Raw genomic sequence first — 18,847 nt, forward strand, 5'->3', positions numbered from 1 at the left:
TATGTTTACACAACATAAAAATAATAAAACCATAACAAAATAAGGAGAACGAAGTGGGCAGCATGGCGGTGTTTTTACATTTAGCTTACATTCAACGATTATAATAATATCCTATTTCGAATATTAACGGTGTAATTCGCATACAGTAAATTATTAAACACTTTTCAGTAGCAAATGTACACCCAGGTATCCTTTTATTTACCTAAAACTTACACAGCGTAACTATCTAAAGCCCGGGACGCAGTGTTACCATACAAAAACACCACAGGCGGATGGACAGATGAAAAAAAAAAACTGAGTATAGGAGAGCGAGACTCCGCCCATAGTGGTTGTAAGGGAGGAGTCTGGCTCAGTGCACTTCAGGAATATGCAACCCGGCCTTCGTGGTAACGATAGACTGGACGACCTTTTGATTCATCCATTGGAAGACGCCAAAACAAGCCAGCTACTCTCTCCCAATAAGCTATATGGTTTGAGTTCCATGTGGCATTTATATAATGAGTATATAGTCAAAGTTTTCTATCACACTGGAAAGATACAACGTATTGGCACCAACAATACTACACTGGTGTCTGCAGTTCCTCTAGGCTTGTACTATATTAAAAAAAAAAAAAAAAAAAAAAAAAAAAAAAAAAAGCCATTCTTACCATAATTATGCCTGCTATTTTGCTGAAGGTAATGAACCTAGAAATCATTCTAAATGGGAGTTTCTAGCTACCACGTTCAAACTGGCAGGATTGGATTCTAGGTCACATCACTTTACTGTTGACAAAAGAATAGGAGGATGGGAACTTCTCAACCTGTTACTTTGTCTGAAACAACTTTTACATAAAGAGTTCTTTGCTGATTAACCACACACAAATCATATCTGGTGAAAAAAGGTTGTAAACATTTCTCATGGTTTTCAGAAGAGACTTCTAATCTAATACTCAGTTAAGAGCAATTTTCGTTAACAAATTCCTCTGATTCCACATTGGCAGAGTGGGGAATCGAACTCAGGACTACCAAATCAGTAGGCAAGCACGTAAACCACTTGTCCAGTGAGGAACTTTTACCAATGGAAACCCTGCAGTTGTTCTAAGCAAACACTCCTAGGGAATGAAAAAATGAAAAACTATTTTTTGAATGAAAAAATGTATATTTTGTAAGATTATTAGCTTACAATTACACACATTCCAAACAAACTTATAAAATCTGACAGTATTTCAACAGAATGCAAAGATCAATAAATATCTTTAAAAGGTAAATATATATTTTGTAAATATAAACATGTATCATCAATAGTAAAGATAACTCTTCAACAGAGTCCTAATTAACAAGGAATGTTTAATTTAACTCTCGCCTCTTACCGCAAATGAAAATCCTACAATGAAACCAATTTCATTCATTTATCAAGATTTAAGGCTTGACCAGTTACTAAGTACAGACAACATTTAAAATTTCTTAATAATTATTCAAGATTAAGGATGATGTAGCCTATGGAAGACAAGTTATCATCACATTTGTGCATTTTAAAATATAGCGTCAAGGAATGACTACAATATTGAATTGATCAAAATACAGCTAGCAGTAATAATCTATATGCCCCTGCCAAACAAGAGCTCTTAATATCTGAAATATTATATTAGAGAAACGAATACTGTATTACTATAAATAACAATGTATAAAGATATAATGGCAAAATCCTCATTTATGATTGGTCTTATTATAGCACATCACTACTTTGATTAATTTATTTGATTAAACATTTCATAATTGTGTCTTTGTTCTGAGTCCTTTCCGAAGTTCAGAACATTTTTAAAATGCACTTTAATGTAATCAAAAGGATAAACTACCTTCAGTTCGTTCTTTAACATTGTTGGATTATATACACATTAGGCATAAAATATTTGTAATATGCTTTAAATAGTTAAATCAGTATTTAGACAATATCAACATATATTCTACAAGTAGTATCTGTCTACAGTAATAATAATTTTACACTATTATCTACAATTGAGTCCAAAAGTAAGAATACATAACTAGACTGTACAGTACTGCTCTCCAGGGTATCTCTTAGATAGTGGACAGGATGAATTCCAGAGTTCTGCTTTCAAAACAATTGGCAAATGTCAGGGGACTTTAATTTAGCAAGCTGCTACAACAAATGTATTCCTTCTTAACATACATAGTACAGTACTTTGGCATGGTGAATAGGACAATAGATTACCTAAGAGGTGGAATTCACTGGTTGCAAATTTTGAACAAAGAGATTAGGAAAATTCTTAATATACCCTGTACCTATACTCAAGAAATCTATTAAAAGTGCAACCAAGTCAGGAATCAGTGAAAACTATTCCTGATGGGCCAAGCTTCATCTAGGGGGTAAGTAGCTTAAAAGTTCAATATAAGTAACCAAATACATCAGCCTCGAGGACCCCAATGAAGAACCCAACAAGTAGCTCAGAAAAGGAAACTAACAACCTGTACACTGCCCACTAGAATCCACTGGATCTTGTAATTGTGGATTAATAGTTCATGCTTGTCGGAAGGTAACAGCCTAATCAGAAAAATAGGCCACTGACCTTCTCTTCTGACCAAACCGATATAAACTGAATAGTAATTGTCCGTATACATTCAGTGCAGATAATTCATAAGGGGTGGGATGAAGGAACAAATTAAAATTTGACTGAAATAACAACTTCGTTGTTCTTGATTAAAAATTGGTTAGAGAAACGACGTACATGGGAACAGGTATGGCATGAAGTTAAATAGTGGGGCAAGAGATCCAAAAGGGAACCAAATACAAAGGGGAGAGAAACTGAACTTTAGTGATTTTAACACAATACGTAGTATGTATCTCCAGGGTCCAGAGTGAGTACAGCACACTTTGTTGCACAAGACAAATTTTAGCATCCGCTAACTCTTCTGGTGCTGCTGCTAAATCTATTGGTGAACTAGACACAGCCTTGTTAAGTTGACAGGAGTGTTAACAAGCCCATATCTGTATCTATTTTCAGGGTTATCCTTCCTATCAACTGAATTTAGATTCAGCTGGTTTTATGCCAGCATGACAACTCGCATAAGGTGAAGGGTACGTTGTACACTTGTACAAAAACCCAACCTTGTTAGTGGTCCCATTTGGAGTTTGAGAGTTATTTCATTTAGGTAGAGAATGGCTCTCTCTATAACCCATACTGTGCATTTCCAAATGATCTATGGTGTGGAATAATTTAAAATATCCAATGATTTAATTAGAAGGTTGAACTTTCCTGAAGGGACTTTTCCTATAATTCATTGTCTACCTAGATGAGGTAATTTTGCAAATCGTAAAAATGATAAAACTGCATTTTAATATCCAATTGTCAGGCTTGCAGATATTGTCTTCAAGTGACTTCTTATTAAATAGGACTTGCATGTCGGACAATTCCAAACAAAGCACCAACCTAAACCCCTAAAGTACAGATTGCATGCCTTTGGCAACTTTCTTCACTACTCCTGAAATATCTACCCTCAATTTGGAAGATTTCTATTCCTACATACTTAAGACTGCAAATCACAACATACATACTTCCAAAGAATTTGAAGAAGGCAGTACGTAGGTCCAAATCTCGAAAATTTATAGGGTGTCTACAGGAATTCAGATGTTTGGGTAATGTTCATAACCTGCACATCTCATGTAAAACTACAATAATGAATGATACTGGTACTGCACTAAAGCTTTCCTATGGTTAAAAAAAAAAAAAAAAAATCTTAACAGTTTGAGGATTCCCTTCCCATCAATTCTAATCAGAAATGTTTGACTTAGTAGGGAGCCAGAAACTACCTTATCTTTTTGGGATCCTGGTCTCATCCAGTCTACCTTACAAATTTAGTTTTTCTTCCCTTTTTACCAAACAAATCCCAAAAACTTTGTCCTCAAATTTTCACGAAACCTCCAATACTCATTACAGAGGCTCAGAACTTCAGTTACTGCTAACTGCCTTATGAAGGAACTTTGAAAGGTGTAGTGTGGTCTCTAGTTCCATACCTACTAAAGATTTACACTACATATCAGCAGATCACCATAAAAGGGATAATCCTAGAATTAGGCATGGCTACCTTTGGGGCTATATAGACAGTGTAGATAGGCCAATACGTATGTAAAAATTGGAAGAAACTCATATCACAAACAATGAACTCCTGAAATGATAAACTAAAAAGAAAAAGATGCAATTTTAGAGTAAAATATTAACCTGCATGTCAAAAGATTCGACCTCCCTTAAATGTTGTTCTCAAAAAAGTCTTGTCTTCAACACGAACCCGTAACGTCTCAAACGTCCCGAACCACAAAATCTCAAAGACTAAAATATTACCACACTTCCAGAAATTGTTGCTGAAATAAAATAAGAACAATGATATAAATGGAGAAAAAAATTCACACTAAAACCTACTAAGCAGCAACAGTCAGTAAATATACCACTGAAGAGGAAATAAAACATTCAAATGTCTGAACATAAGTGTTTCAATATATCCCAAGCAATATTTCAAATTACAAACTTGCTAACTAAGGACTTCCCCTTTCCCCCTGAAGGGTTAATATTCCTCCTGAGAGAGACTGGGAAGCATTATACCCAAAACAGCTAATGATAAAGCAGTAGGAATGGGCCTGGAGGTACATCTACTGCAAGTTGCATCTGTTCCAGAGGAGGCATGAACATAGGAATCCTGGAAGGGCGGATCAAATACGTTGATGCTCACAGGACTTCTTAGGAAAATAGATATATGAAACAACAGTACAGGCTTAGGTAAAAAACCAGCTTGGGAAGGAGGAGAGCAAAGCGGACGTCAGCTCTCAAGCTGGTTGAAGAAAGACTTATGTGTCACAATGTTCAAGCGTGGTCTCTGATTTGCTTCCCCCACAACTAAGTAGTATCAGATGCCACAGATTCCTTGCATTTTTAATTTTTTCATTGTTTTTAACCAGTTTCCAGCTGGTGACAGAAAATTTATCCTAATGTTAAGACTGAAGATTTGTTCTGCACATGAACAAATGAATTTTCTATTGTAAATAAAATATTGATAGAAGGGGTTATGATAAGCATTTAAATGAATTTACATCATTCATATTTTTGCATATTATTGCATACATTATGTACTGTAATGACTAGTTACATTAACACAGATACTCTAGGAAAAGAATAAAACAAACTAAAAGGTTTGGGTAATATGGAAGGAGGTAGAGATAGTAGAGTTTCTTGAGAGAATCTTGAAAAAAAATTTAATTAATTATTAAGAATCACTGTGCTTCACTCTTCAGCCAGGAAACTATAAATTCATGTCCATGATTTCTATAGAAGAGTAAATACGTATCTGTATTGTGCTGTGATGAATAAACAGAGGTACAGTATTTAAACAATTTAGTTATGCAGAGGTTTACGATTTTTCTCTGGAAACATTAAGTTTGAGAGCACTGACATGCATAAAAAAGACCATCCGAACTTAACTACTCACATCACTATATATAACCATACTGGTTTCCTGATGGGAAAATTCATTATTTTTACTAAATAATGAAACTAGCACTACTATACTGAGATAAATAGTATATAGAGGAAAACTTATTCTTCATGGATAGGTTACCAAAATACTACATGGAAACATGTTAAATGAGCATTACCTCAGATCAACACAACCATGGAAAATCCTCAGTACTGTATCTGAACATTTCTACTTCACTTATTTTCTTAATGAAACAATGAAAAAAACCATAAACAACTAAAAGGATGAGAACCCAAATACCATTGAAGTGGTAAGGAAATACCTAAGAGACAAGTGTCACTTGACCATACTGGAAACAAATGTCCTACTTATTCAAAATATCCTGTACAACCTCCAAAAACTGCACATAAGAATAAGTATTGCTCATTTCTTAATGCCCCTAGTAACATTTTGGTCATTCTTTAAGTCTGTTTTTTTTTCTGCAATAATGGAAGTTAGGGAGGCAGGCAAAGATGTGTTTGTGAAATAAAATACTACTATTATTTAACAAAAAATCACTCATGTTTCATTAAAAACAATAAATTTACAGTAACCAGAACAGCTACGTAGAATCTGCACTAGGGCAGATGTATAAACTTTGAATGCCATAAGTGATAACTTTCTTGAATCTCTAAGGAAGAACAAAATGTGTGCTATTCTTGCTACAGAGGCTAGGAGCACATTATTTCTTCTGTTGAATCAGTTGCCTAAGACATCACTTTAGAATGGCAAGCTGCAGTACACTTATTGAGAAATCTTTTAATCTGCTACTGTTTATAACCTCCAAGCATGAAGGTTGAAGTGACTCAGATTCTGATGGATAAGCAAAGTCCAACTGATATAGCAGTTTCAGTCAACTCACAAGGGAACTGGGGATATTCACTGGGAGAAGGAGGTGGGCCATTAACACTTGTTGGGGCAACAAAGGGCCCAATCAAATTTCGGTGGAATTGGTTAAGTACTAATAAACTTTATACAAGAAAGGATAAATGAGGGTAAAGGCATAAGCCTGTACGTTCTCCCAAGAACCACAAATGTGCTACATCCCCATGTGGCTGGATGTGCAATGTTGCACAAAATTTGGATGACCTCTTGTTCAGATGTATGACAAACAAGTTATAAAAAATTCCCCACAATCTCCACAGCACCTTGAAGAATTAACTCTGAAGTAGCAATTCAAGGGTAGAACTAAATCCTGTCTACTAAGGGTGTTGACTATCTCCTGGTACAAACATGGTTACTAGTGTCATATTTTCCCTCTCTGCCCTAGAGAATACATGCAAGATGACACAGTGCAAGGATCTCTGTGGCTCCACTGTGGCGGAGTTATCTGACCTGTCCCTTCTTCCACTGGATAAGCTCAGATAAAGTATGAGGAGTTAGGAATACTGCTTTGATTCATAACAGGTTGATGTGAAGGTCTTTTTCTCTGCGGACAATCTGCTTGATGTTTACAAATCTTGCATGTGGGCAGCATGACATACCTTGCATGAGGTGTCTCTAAACAATTACAATTCTGTCACTGGTGGCATAAAAGGAACTTTTACAGCAAGGAGACCTTGATCCCACCACCATCAAGATTTGTTAACACTTCTCCATTAACTAGTTCTGGTAGTGTCCAGATCCACCAAGGCTGACAATCTCACCCCAAGCTTAAATTGCTGTGGAGAACCAGTTACTTTGAGAATAGAAAATGATCCAGATGACTGCCAAAGGAACATAGGAGGAGTAAGCCCAAAAGATGTCATTTAACGATGACTAGAATACGGATCACTTCTTAGGAGGAGCACACTATGGCAGATGACATATCAATGTAAATCCCAAGTAAATGAATCTTTGTGATGGAGTTAAAATGCACAAAAACTGGGGAAAAAGATTACAAGATTTGTAAAGAAAACTAGAAACAAAGAATGAAATTGCCTCCAGGGGAAATGAGGAATGGGGAATGCATATTCTGACAAGTGGAACTGAAGGAACTATATTGGATATCACACTGGCAACACAATAAGGCTGCTGTAAAGAGATGGGCTATGATGAAATATATCTGCATTACACTGTGTAGTATAATGCAGGAAAGGTTTTTACAAATCTATCCTTCCTTATCAAAACCTTCCTATTATGACAAAATCACAGTAAACACATTCCACATTCTGATCCCTTATAATGAGAAAATGACATTAGTAGGATATCAATGTAAAGTAAACTATGGCAGTCTTTCATTTTCTACCTGTATCTCAGGAGTAATTTCTTCACACCATTAAGACAGATGTTTTAAATTGCTTACTTTGTTCCATATCCTCTACTATAAAAAATGATCCACCTATGCTTTTTCCTGTTGACCAATTAAGCCTTTAAATGTCCCTGGCAGCAAATACACATGCTATTCATAGTAGCTGGACTAAAGACAATCAGACAGAAGAGTCATAACTCTAGGTATTGTAAATCTAATATGTCAGTGAAATGGCAACAGCTTGCTAATTTAAATGTCCTTTCACATAAAGAGAACTGTAGGTGTTCCTAATGACACTGTCTTATTACAGGACCAGTTCTTCAAGTATGGTTCTTAAGTATGGCAAGTATCTAACTATCATTGAGTTAATTTACAGTACAACTTAATACCTCTGGCAATTCTCAATGCCCATAACTTAAAAAATATACCATGAAAAGAACTCACCACAACAAGAAAGAGAACACTAAATGAAAAGAAGATTAACGCCATAAGTGGGCTTCAATTCAGGCCTATTATCTCAATTTTAAGAAACCTGCACTTCAATATATTACTGAATGATTACAGTCCAACATTAATATTTCATACTAACATAAATTCCAAGCCAAAAATATAATCACATGCCATTCAATGAAAAGAATGCTACATTTGAAATAAATTCATGAAAACATGTACATCTGGAATATGACATAGGTACCATCCTTTAAAATCTAAGAATAACATCTCAATAATGTTAAAATCATTGGAAAGAAATATTCCTTACAGAAAAATAAATTCATAAAAAATAACTCCTGGATTTCACTTAGGGCTGCTCAACATACCACTAGTCTTAACACATTTTCCTTTACCTTGAGATCTAACTTGACCCAAAATCAGCAAAGGGTACCTTCTATCTTTCAATCTTTTTCCAATCAAATTTTGCATTATGAGAAGCAAAGCAATGCTGACAAAGACCTTACCCTAATTTTGCACCATCAGGACTATTACTGCAACTCCCAGCATTTCAATAATATGCAGCTTTAAAGAATACAGTATAATGAAATAATCAAAATCCTGTACATCACAGAAAATAGATCGAAGCCTTTGAAAAATTAAACTTCATATAGGCATCATAATACAAAACAATCACAGGTTTGAAAAGTCTTGCCACAGACAAAAAGTTTCATTAATCTACGCACACAATGCTTGTACTTTCACTCCCACTGTGCAATGCTCTAAACTCAAAACTACATTTCTGCTTTGAGCTGCTGTTCCTCAAGAGCACTGGCACCAGTCAATGCACCGGCACCAAGTGGGTGCTTTCCAAGATCATCCTTAAAGGCAATGAGACCAAGGTGAGCATGAGAGGCCTCATTAAGGGCGCGTGAGGTGATACAGGCACGATACTGGTCAGCTGAGAGAGCAGTTGAACATTCTTTTGGATGCCACAGGTGAAAGATGCCGGGATCAGTGGAACGAATCACTGACAATCTTGATTTAACGTACCTGAGAATTTGCATTGTTAATTAAAATTCTTCAATATTTTCTTGCAAAGTCATACAATATTCTTTAAATGATATAAACACAATTATCCAGTCCCTCCTATTGCAATGCAGAACAAATTTGGAAATATAAGCAAAGAAAGAAAATATATACTCTATACATTAAATAAATTTGTTTCAATAGAAACTTATTACTCTAACACATCCTATCTGTGTGATACAGAGTGAATCCAAAACATGTGATTCCAATTGTAAAAGCAAACTGTGATTAGGTGGGACAGGTAGGTTGGTGCATTAGCACATGAGCCTCCAGTACTATAAGGCCTTGATAGTTACAAGAATGATTTTTTGGGGTACAGGTAGTCTGATCCAACTAAAACACTGCTGTAGAACTGGGAGCTGTTCAATTCAGTTCAGTAATGGTCTTATATTAAAAAAATTAGTTTAAGAAATTTATATTTGTTTCAGAACAACCAATTACTAATCTAACATAGCCTGATCTGACAAAGTAAAATGGATCTGAAGGCAGAGGAGAGCTTCTGGGCAGAGATGCATAAAAATCTCACAACTCCTTGAGGAATAGGGGTCTTGGATTGGACTTGAAGTGATTACTGGAAAAATGCTAGCAAGAAAATGAGAGGTCAAACATGTAGACTAAAATGCTGATATGATGGATGTAACAATGGGAGATGAACAAATTGTTAGCCTATGAAGAATGAGATGGTTCTGGAAATGAAGAGGACAACTTTCTGATGTAGTTAGCTTATCCTGATGTCGTAATTACTTGCAGCAAGAAGAGCAACCTTGTGAAAAAAGGAACTTGTAATGGAAGTTCTAGGAAAGTTGAGTCAACTTTAGGATTCTAAAAGCGGAAGGGATAGTAAACCATCACCAAATAACTTTTCAAGAGGTCATTTCAATCTAAGAAAAAACACAACTGTATCTTGAGTTGAGAAACTGAATGTAAAGACCTTACAAGGTCCAGAGGAAGTTCAATCCTACTGTAAAGGAGGCCCATGAAAGCATGAAGTCAGTGGTTCTCTTAAGGTTAAATCAGTTGGAGTTGACCTAAAAATTCAAACCAGAAGTTCAAGAATGACAAGCCAAAAGTGAACTTCCCAATTAACCATGACAACTGCAATCTTTCTGAAGGAAACCAAGCAAACTGAATGAAGCCCATTGTCTCGTATATTAACAGGATCAATCTTTAATCAAATTTGGAATGAGACAAGCATTGTTACTTCATATTGGAGGACAAAGACAGATTGGCGTAGGTCCTCTCATTTCATGCTGGCTGACTTCAGTACTGAAAATTTGACAGCAGGCTGAAGGTTGCTAAATTCAAGAAGAGTGTCTTGGTTTGAGTGTAGAAATTAATATCACATGTCAATAACTGTAGACCAGAGATGCTGCCTTCTCCACCTCCAAAATAGATATTGGTATCTAAAAGAGAAACAACGGCAAAAGCAATCTATTTCCAACCTCAAAAAGTTTGGACATCATCAAAGACTCCTATGAATACGTATTCTCAATCATTAAAGTGAAGGCTGTCAAATTTATTACCATGAAGAACGAGAAAATTTAAAAAGTAGGGAAGGAAAGAAATTATTTAAACGGATTTGCTGAAGATAATGCTACATATTGGCAAAAGGATTTTAATTCCATGAGTATCAACCAAAGTTGAAATGTGTAAGGAATAAACGTAGATGAGTTTTTAACAACAAATATAAAACAACAATTGACTCATTGCTATTTTACATTTGTAATTTTTATTCTGTTTTCCCTCTAGATTTGTTTTCATCTTTTAGTTTTTGGAGTCTTTCCATTCACAAAAGAATCTTGTATCATTCTGAAGCTATAGTACTGGGTTGCATCAAGTTTGTTAAAATAAATCCTTAAAAAAATAATACTAAAGAGACATACATATATAAAAAATTAACATATCAAATGCGAGCACGCTAATATGAAACAAAGCAGCCCTTGCCAATCACATACGAAACTCACATTTCACACAAGAGTAAAAATAAAATAATTAAAAAATTGTTGCAAGGCAACAGAAATCAAAGAAATTGACATTGGCACTGCTGTATGGAAATCCTGTAGTAAAAAAAGTATAAAAAATTCTATCTTTGGAAACTACCTTCAGTTGGATAAGGTTAACTGCTGACACTATGCACAAAACTAATTAATAGTATCAAAAGCAGAAAAACTTAGATACAAACTGGAAAAGACACACAGAAATCTTAAAAAAAGGGAATTACTAAAACCATTAACTATATAGTTAACAGACACAGAACGATTCAGTTAACCACCACTAAGTTCCTAGTAGGCACATTCACCAACATGACTGAATCGCCTGATCTTTTTCTTCTATGAGCTGAATGATGCATCTAGAATTCTTTCATGATGCATAGACAGGTTATGTTACAGTACACTAATGGGTTTCTGATGATACATATTGTCACTGTAAAAACAAAATGGGTCATGTATGCCAAATTACAATGGCTAGTTAAAAAAATTTAATAGTGAAGGCATATTGCCTTTATAATGAAATCAATGAACACTTACTTGCGATAGAGTAAAACATCTTCTCCTCCCCAACCAATAATGTCTTCATCAAAACCTTGAACACTAAGGAAGTCTGATCTATACTGGCATGTCATTCCATACCCAAAGTCTCGCCAAAACCCTGTATCTCTAGAGATGACAAGCTGGTCTAATTCCTGAAAAAATTAAAATCTGATACCATTTCAAAAGTACTGTACTCATTAAGTACACAAATCTATAGTTTCAAATCATGAACTTTAAGTATAAGAGCAACCAACAACATATAGCACATAAATTATGTTCATTTTGAAGTCTGATAAAACACACACATACTGTACGTGCTTTCAAATTGCAGCAGAACTCTGTAATGCTATCAAATCAAACATGTCCATGTAACTGATACTGTACATGGTACCTGGCTACAAGACATACCTGAGGTATTGGTTTACCCTGCAGTGGATACACCACTTGTGGGTTATAAAGTGAGAAAACCACAGGATAATACACAGAATGACCCGGTGACGCATTCAGACGGCATCGTTCGAGGAATCTTGTACTAAATACAACATCAACATCACACATGAAGAGCAACACATCACCTTTTGACCAATGGGTGGCACCAACCTGCAAAACATCAAGTACATATTATACAGTTTCAAATATGAACAACTCAACAAAAACAGATTCTTAACTGAGAATAGCTGTATTTTCTTCTCTATGACAATTTATCATACTAGTATTTAAAAACTAGAAATAAAAGGAGCAACAATGGTGGAGTAGCTATTTTTCATGGGCTGCCCATGAGCAAGAACTCAAGCTTGCATATGACCAGCAGAATCTGGCCATAAAAAACAATGATTCTGAAAATGTTTTTGCTTTTTGTTTGTTTTTGTTTTGTCTTGAGTATTTTTTACCATGAAAGTTTTGAATTGTTAAAAATTTGTAGAACATCAAATGATACATACTCATCATAACATTAACCTTTTGGGTCTGTAAAAAATCTAAAATTGGTCAAATTATCATCAAATCTGACTTTGCATCACATTATTCATTAGTTTACCTGTATACATACGTACTAAACTACTGCATTTTTATTTTGCCTGGTATCTAGGAGTACTACACTGTAATTCAAGCAAAATGATACTCAGTATAATAATCTTACACAGTGCTTTACTTCCAAATAGCAAAAACTGTAGGGTGACTATTTACATTTGCCCTTCACATCTACAAAAAGTGCAAAAAGTTACTGTCTAGGAAAAATTGCACTAAGTTATGGTTTCATGTTTTCCCAAAAATAAGGATAATTATGATTAAAAGTATTATGAGATGAGTTCCTGTCTAGATATGATGAACTGTATGTACTAAATCTTGTAACAAGGACTTGAAGTTGATCAACTCCATCACTGGAGTATGGAAGTATGTACTACTGTATTTCCCAAACAAAATGACCACCGTATGGGAGTAATTTGTCTCTTCTTGAATTAATCACACTTGCTTGACCATTGGATACTTGATGGATAGCCAGCAGTGCCAAATCTCTATGTGGGTAATCCAGGTCAAAACTGACAAACACATATATGAATAGACAAAATTTAAATAGAATGCCAACTTTTGGAAACAAGTCAATTAAGCAAATTTTTTCAGTATTTTCGACTTTCCAAAACAATAATATTTTTAAAAACTTTATCACACAAAAATTTAAATGTTACTATTAGGGGTTCCGTTCCTAGCCGCCGACGCCAAGCGATTTTAGACGCTAAGCGATTTAAAGCCTACGGCCACCGCACACCTTCTTTCGAAACTCTAGACCAGTCAAAGGCGCCGTAATCCCACAACGGCGCAATAAGTAAAATTATATTCATGCAGTATATTACTATAGAATTCACTGTGCAGTAGTACTGTACAGTACGTTATAGCATTGTAAATACTGTAAAGTGAAAAAAGCCTAGCTTTAATCCTTTGGGTGTCTAGATTATGTAAAGATATAATAAAGTTTATACAGTGTACAGGTAGCTGTAGTGTTCAAGTTACATCATTAGTCTTACGATAGTCCGATTTTATGAGAGATCAAATTACAATGGCCTAACTTTATCCATCTTCTAGTTACATAAGTTCAATAACAGCAAAAGAGAATGATGAAATTATGGTTTTAACGTTATACTCGTTGCGTGAACGTGTACAGCCATGAACAACCGAACGAGAAACTTTTTTTTTTTTTCTAAGTACAACCGAACTGGATAACATCCGTTTGGCTTGTATTTCAATCAACGTACTACAGTACAACATTACCGTAGTTGTTATAAATGGCGTTATGTATAGAATAGAACTGAGATATCTTAATGTAATAACTTTATTCGCTATAGATCAAAGATCAATATAGATTAAAGATCAATCGGGAAATATACTGTTAAATTTAAACCTAGTTATAACTGAAGCTGAGAAAACTGTTCAAGCTGCTAATGACTATTATCGTACATCGGCAACAAGGATAAAACTGCAGTAAACGTATGCCATCAAACACAACCGTAGATAAAATTGGGATAAAATCATTTTAATCAAAACTACTGTGCTTGAAAGAACACATTTTACTGTTGGTTTCACGCCGATATAAGATAAATAACGTAAAGTTCGTATTACGATGATATAAAGGATTATAGCGAACGGAATCAAGTAATTTTTTACGCAATAAACATGCCGCCAACGTAACCTGTTAACGAAAAAAAAGTAGTTCACATTCACAACGAGATATATTCAATAAATATTTCCACCTAAAAATACGTTGTATAAGGAAAAATAACTTTGTCTCATATAAGTCAAGTATCTAAGATATTCGTTTATGCTAACTAAAAGCAAGAGCATTCTCAGAATTGCGTTATGGTGAAACAAACTCGTATTCATCAGCTGATTTCAAACCACAACATTGGCCGCTCCGCGGAATACTGGCTTAAATTTGCCGTAGTATTTTAAAATACAATAATATGAGAATACAAAAGATGCATAATTAATAAAATAACACAACGCATTTTTCGGAACTGGCGGACAAGAACGAACATGAAAAAACATCCCCTGACAACGTGGAGCCTAGTTACAAAGGCTGCCTTAATTTGTATCTTATTTCTGTACAAAAATGAAAATACCTTTACGTAATATATTTTAATACACATTTTAAACATAAAAGCATAAACATTTAGAAAATCGACACATCGATCGCTAAATTTGCACTCTTTTTAACTCGATATTTTCGGAAGAGCGGCAGACGGCGGCATACAAGAACGAACGTGAAAAAACATCGTAGACTCGTAGTCGATAACTTGAAGGGCAGTTTCAAAAGCTGCCTTTTTATCATATTTCTGTACAGAAATAAAAATACCCTATTCGTAATACATTTTCATACACATTTTAAACATAAAAGCATAAACATTTATAAAATCGACACATCGATCGCTAATTTGCAATTTTTTTAAATCGATATTTTCGGAAGAGCGGCAGACGGTGGCTCACAAGAAAGACCATGAAAAAACATCGTATTTGATAACGTGAAGGGCAATTTCAAAAGCTGCCTTTGTATCACATTTCTGTGCAGAAATGAAAATATCTTACACTTCATACATTTTCATACACATTTTAAACAAAAGCATGAACATTTATAAATCGACACATCCATAGCTAAATTTGCACTTATGTAACTCGATATTTTCGGCGTAGAACAGCGTCAGAGGCATATATTTTACCCTAATACCTACGTATTAACTCTCCATAAAATTTGTTAATATAATTTGCATAACCTTTATGGTCTGAACGGCATTTCTACAAATGTATGAACTCGTTAGACAACGGCGCTAGCGGAGCTGTTAACTGAAAATTGTGCCGTAAAGATACCTTTAAAATGCCTTATTTTTTTAATGAATATTTTTGACGACCGCCGTAAAACCGATTCGCCGTTGAGCGATTGCGCCGTTAACCGCGGGCCGCCTGTACTCATATTCATATCTACCATATCATTTACATTAATATCATACTACTTTATCCCTTATCCAGACACTGACTATTTAGCAACCCTGTAACAAATAACATTCCTGGATGTCCTTGTTGAATTTGTCCCTTTTCCTGACTGCTGACTCATCATATGGGTAACTAACTGTCTATGTACTTACTCTCTTATTTATCTCTACTCTTTTCTTGTTCATGAATTTGCTCAGATTGCACTCAGATTAGGTACCAGAACATTTCTACCTTTAAAATAATCATAATTATTTTTCTACAGATTTATGTTTTAGTTTGGCATTCAAAGTGAATCAGAGGATATTCAAATGTCTTTGGGCATAGAGATAAATTTTTTGGTATATTCATGGGGTGGCTTGGTTATGATAATTTGGAATGTACCTTTAATTTCCAACGAATATTTATATCTGAACCTTTAGACAAGTTAAAAGATAAATTGTGCAGATATACGTATGTTCTGTGAATGTTCTAGGTGAATCAAAAGATATTCACTGGTGTCTGATCTGGATGAAATATTGGTACAGAGTTACAGGGTGATAACCATTTTTCCCCACACGAATTATGGTGATGGAACACCTTCCAGAAGTGCAACCATAGGTTAATGTGCACATTTATCTTTTCATAGTTTTTGCATTCTTTTTCCCCGTACAGGCAGTCCCCGGGTTACGACGGGGGTCCGTTCTTGAGACGTGGTGTAACCCGAAAATCGTTGTAAGCCGGAACATCATAAAAAATACTAAGAAAACCTTACTTTTAATGCTTTGGGTGCATTGAAAACTATGTACACTGCATTCTTATTGCATTTTTCATGAAAAAACTTCCAATATTGATTATTTTGCATTTTTGATGTCATATTTCTTCTGCCAGATGAGCGTTGTAGGCGTCGTAACCCTGGAACATGCGTTGTAACCCTGGAAATAATTTCTGATGAATATAATTGAAAAGCGCCTTAACCTCGGAAAGTCGTAAGCCGACCCCGTTGTAACCCGGAGACTACCTTACTAGGAATTAATTGGATAAAAAGGATATCAAATAATAAACTTTGAGAAGTAACAGGGGTGCAACTGGTCGATGTGTATAGTATTAGGTTCTTACGCTGGAAATGGCTGGGGCATGTGTATAAAAGATGGAACAGTACGAGATAGGGGTGGGTTGCTCTTGGTAGAAGAGGTAAACTTAGAACAAAGGAGAGTGGTTGGGGACAATGAGGCGAGAAGCAGGATATGATATAACTGTTGGGGAAATCTTGAGGAGTTAACCCAGGACAGAATGTGGTGGCATGAGTTCACCAAGGCCCTATGCATCCCCAAGGGTGACACTGAAAGTGATTGATTGATCATTTTTCCTTTTCACATTTGAGCAGTTTTGGGAACGATGTGCAGTAAAATCTAGCTTATGTAAACTACGCCAACTGAATTCTAACTTACCTGTAGTGCTTTTCCTCTGGAGAAAGTTTCGTTGAGGGTGAGCAACTTAATGTGTCGAAATTTGGCTTCTTTGGATGCATTCGTGATTATATTTCTGACTTCTTGCAAGCCCTCATGACCAAAGTATACAACAGTAAGGAAGACACGGCGATCATGCCGTAGTATAACAGCCACTAATTTATCCATAAATCCTCGGAAAGTGTCGGTGCGTCCAGATAGGGGCAGGACTATGTTGACCTGAATGAGAATAAAATTGTTGTGACTTTTGGAATATTAACTTTTTTCAGGATTTTGCCCTAAAATATTAATAAAAACTGAAGGTACTTTGTCAAGGAATGTGTTTTATCATGATATATTTTTAAGAACTGAATTGAATTATTAGGAGTTGTCTGGTATCATAACTACCATGGGCATGGATGCTGGACACTTCTTGAAAAAGTAACAGAAATCCACGAGGGCTATCATCAGTTCTTCTAAGAAGAACTTGACAATATCACAAGTTACTGTACAAGACAATAATCTCACCAGCTGTTTTGTGTTTTGTTGTACTCTTGTAACTACAGTGAGGGGAGCGAAGGGTCTCATGAGTGTGATGGTTCGATACTGATGTGTTGTGCGGTTTGCGTGACGATCTAGAAAAACCAATTCGTACTGGGTTCCACTAGTTGGCACTGTCCGATACATACCCTCAACAAAATCATCTACGGTAAATCTGTAATGAGATACACAAATTACATAACACTAATACATGATGTATATTTCTTGTTAAAAGCAATTTAGTGTAATATTTTTATTTTTATCTTCCACAAATATCATTTTCAAGGAATCACTCGCATAAGGAAGTTTTCTTACCTGGCAGGTACAGGTGTGTTAAGGTGCTCCAGCGCTGTTGTGAGTGATGCTAAAATATCTCTTCGTCTGAACCCTATGGGTTTTTCTACGACCCGTTTTCCCAGACCAAGCTCGGAGGGATACACTCTTGACCAGGTGAAGTGTGAAAAAGCCACAACTTCATATCTGAAATAAAGAAGAAATGGTAAAAACTCAAGAAGATATATTTTGACGGATTCAGCAGGGTTTTTGGACCTTATTGTAACCCACCTGCATCATGTCTCTTAAGACCTGTTGTAAGGTCTTAAGGTATTGGCTTTTAGAAGATATGCTTCATGCCAGTGACATTTCAGGCAATAGAATATAGATTTTAGGCCACAGTCCAAGTACTGGTACCTATGAGGTCATTCAATGTTGACAGGGAGATTGACAGTAAGATGATTTTAAAGATGTAACTGGAGAAAAACCTCCCAAATGCACTATGAAGCAACTAGTTAGGAGAGGGTGGATAGCAAGATGGAAGAAAAAGAATATGGATGGGGGTACAGTAAAAGGAACAAAGAGGTTACATCTAGGGGCCGAAGGGACGCTGCAAATAAATTTAAGTAAGGCCTAAAGTGCACTGTATTAGGTGCACTGACGGCACTACCCCCTATGGGATATTTCAGGCAAAGATTGTTTAGCATTATATTTCAGCACTGTTCATAACTAGGTCCATTTAGAAACCTGATGACCTACTCATTATTTAAGGAAATTCCTTGAGTAATTTCAGACTGTGCAACCTGGTGTTGTATGATGGCCCCACATGGGCCATCCACCATGACGACATGGCT

General features: G+C 35.6%; 1 protein-coding gene across 2 annotated transcripts in view; it reads right to left on the reverse strand.

Annotated features, from left to right (window-relative positions):
* Positions 1-3,261: 3,261 nt before the first annotated feature.
* Positions 3,262-18,847, reverse strand: part of LOC135218300 (chondroitin sulfate N-acetylgalactosaminyltransferase 2-like) — a 34,742-nt gene continuing 19,156 nt past the window's right edge. For both annotated transcript variants that reach the window (XM_064254520.1, XM_064254519.1), the window contains exons 5-11: positions 18,753-18,836; positions 18,036-18,200; positions 17,709-17,895; positions 17,184-17,420; positions 12,187-12,378; positions 11,776-11,930; positions 3,262-9,211 (exon numbers count right to left, since the gene is read on the reverse strand). In XM_064254520.1, coding sequence (XP_064110590.1) covers positions 8,953-9,211; positions 11,776-11,930; positions 12,187-12,378; positions 17,184-17,420; positions 17,709-17,895; positions 18,036-18,200; positions 18,753-18,836 — 1,279 coding nt within the window. In that variant the 3' untranslated portion in view covers positions 3,262-8,952. The remainder of the gene's footprint in view (positions 9,212-11,775; positions 11,931-12,186; positions 12,379-17,183; positions 17,421-17,708; positions 17,896-18,035; positions 18,201-18,752; positions 18,837-18,847) is intronic.

The sequence above is a fragment of the Macrobrachium nipponense genome, chromosome 9 (assembly GCF_015104395.2).
Source record: "Macrobrachium nipponense isolate FS-2020 chromosome 9, ASM1510439v2, whole genome shotgun sequence".
Lineage (NCBI taxonomy): Eukaryota > Metazoa > Arthropoda > Malacostraca > Decapoda > Palaemonidae > Macrobrachium > Macrobrachium nipponense.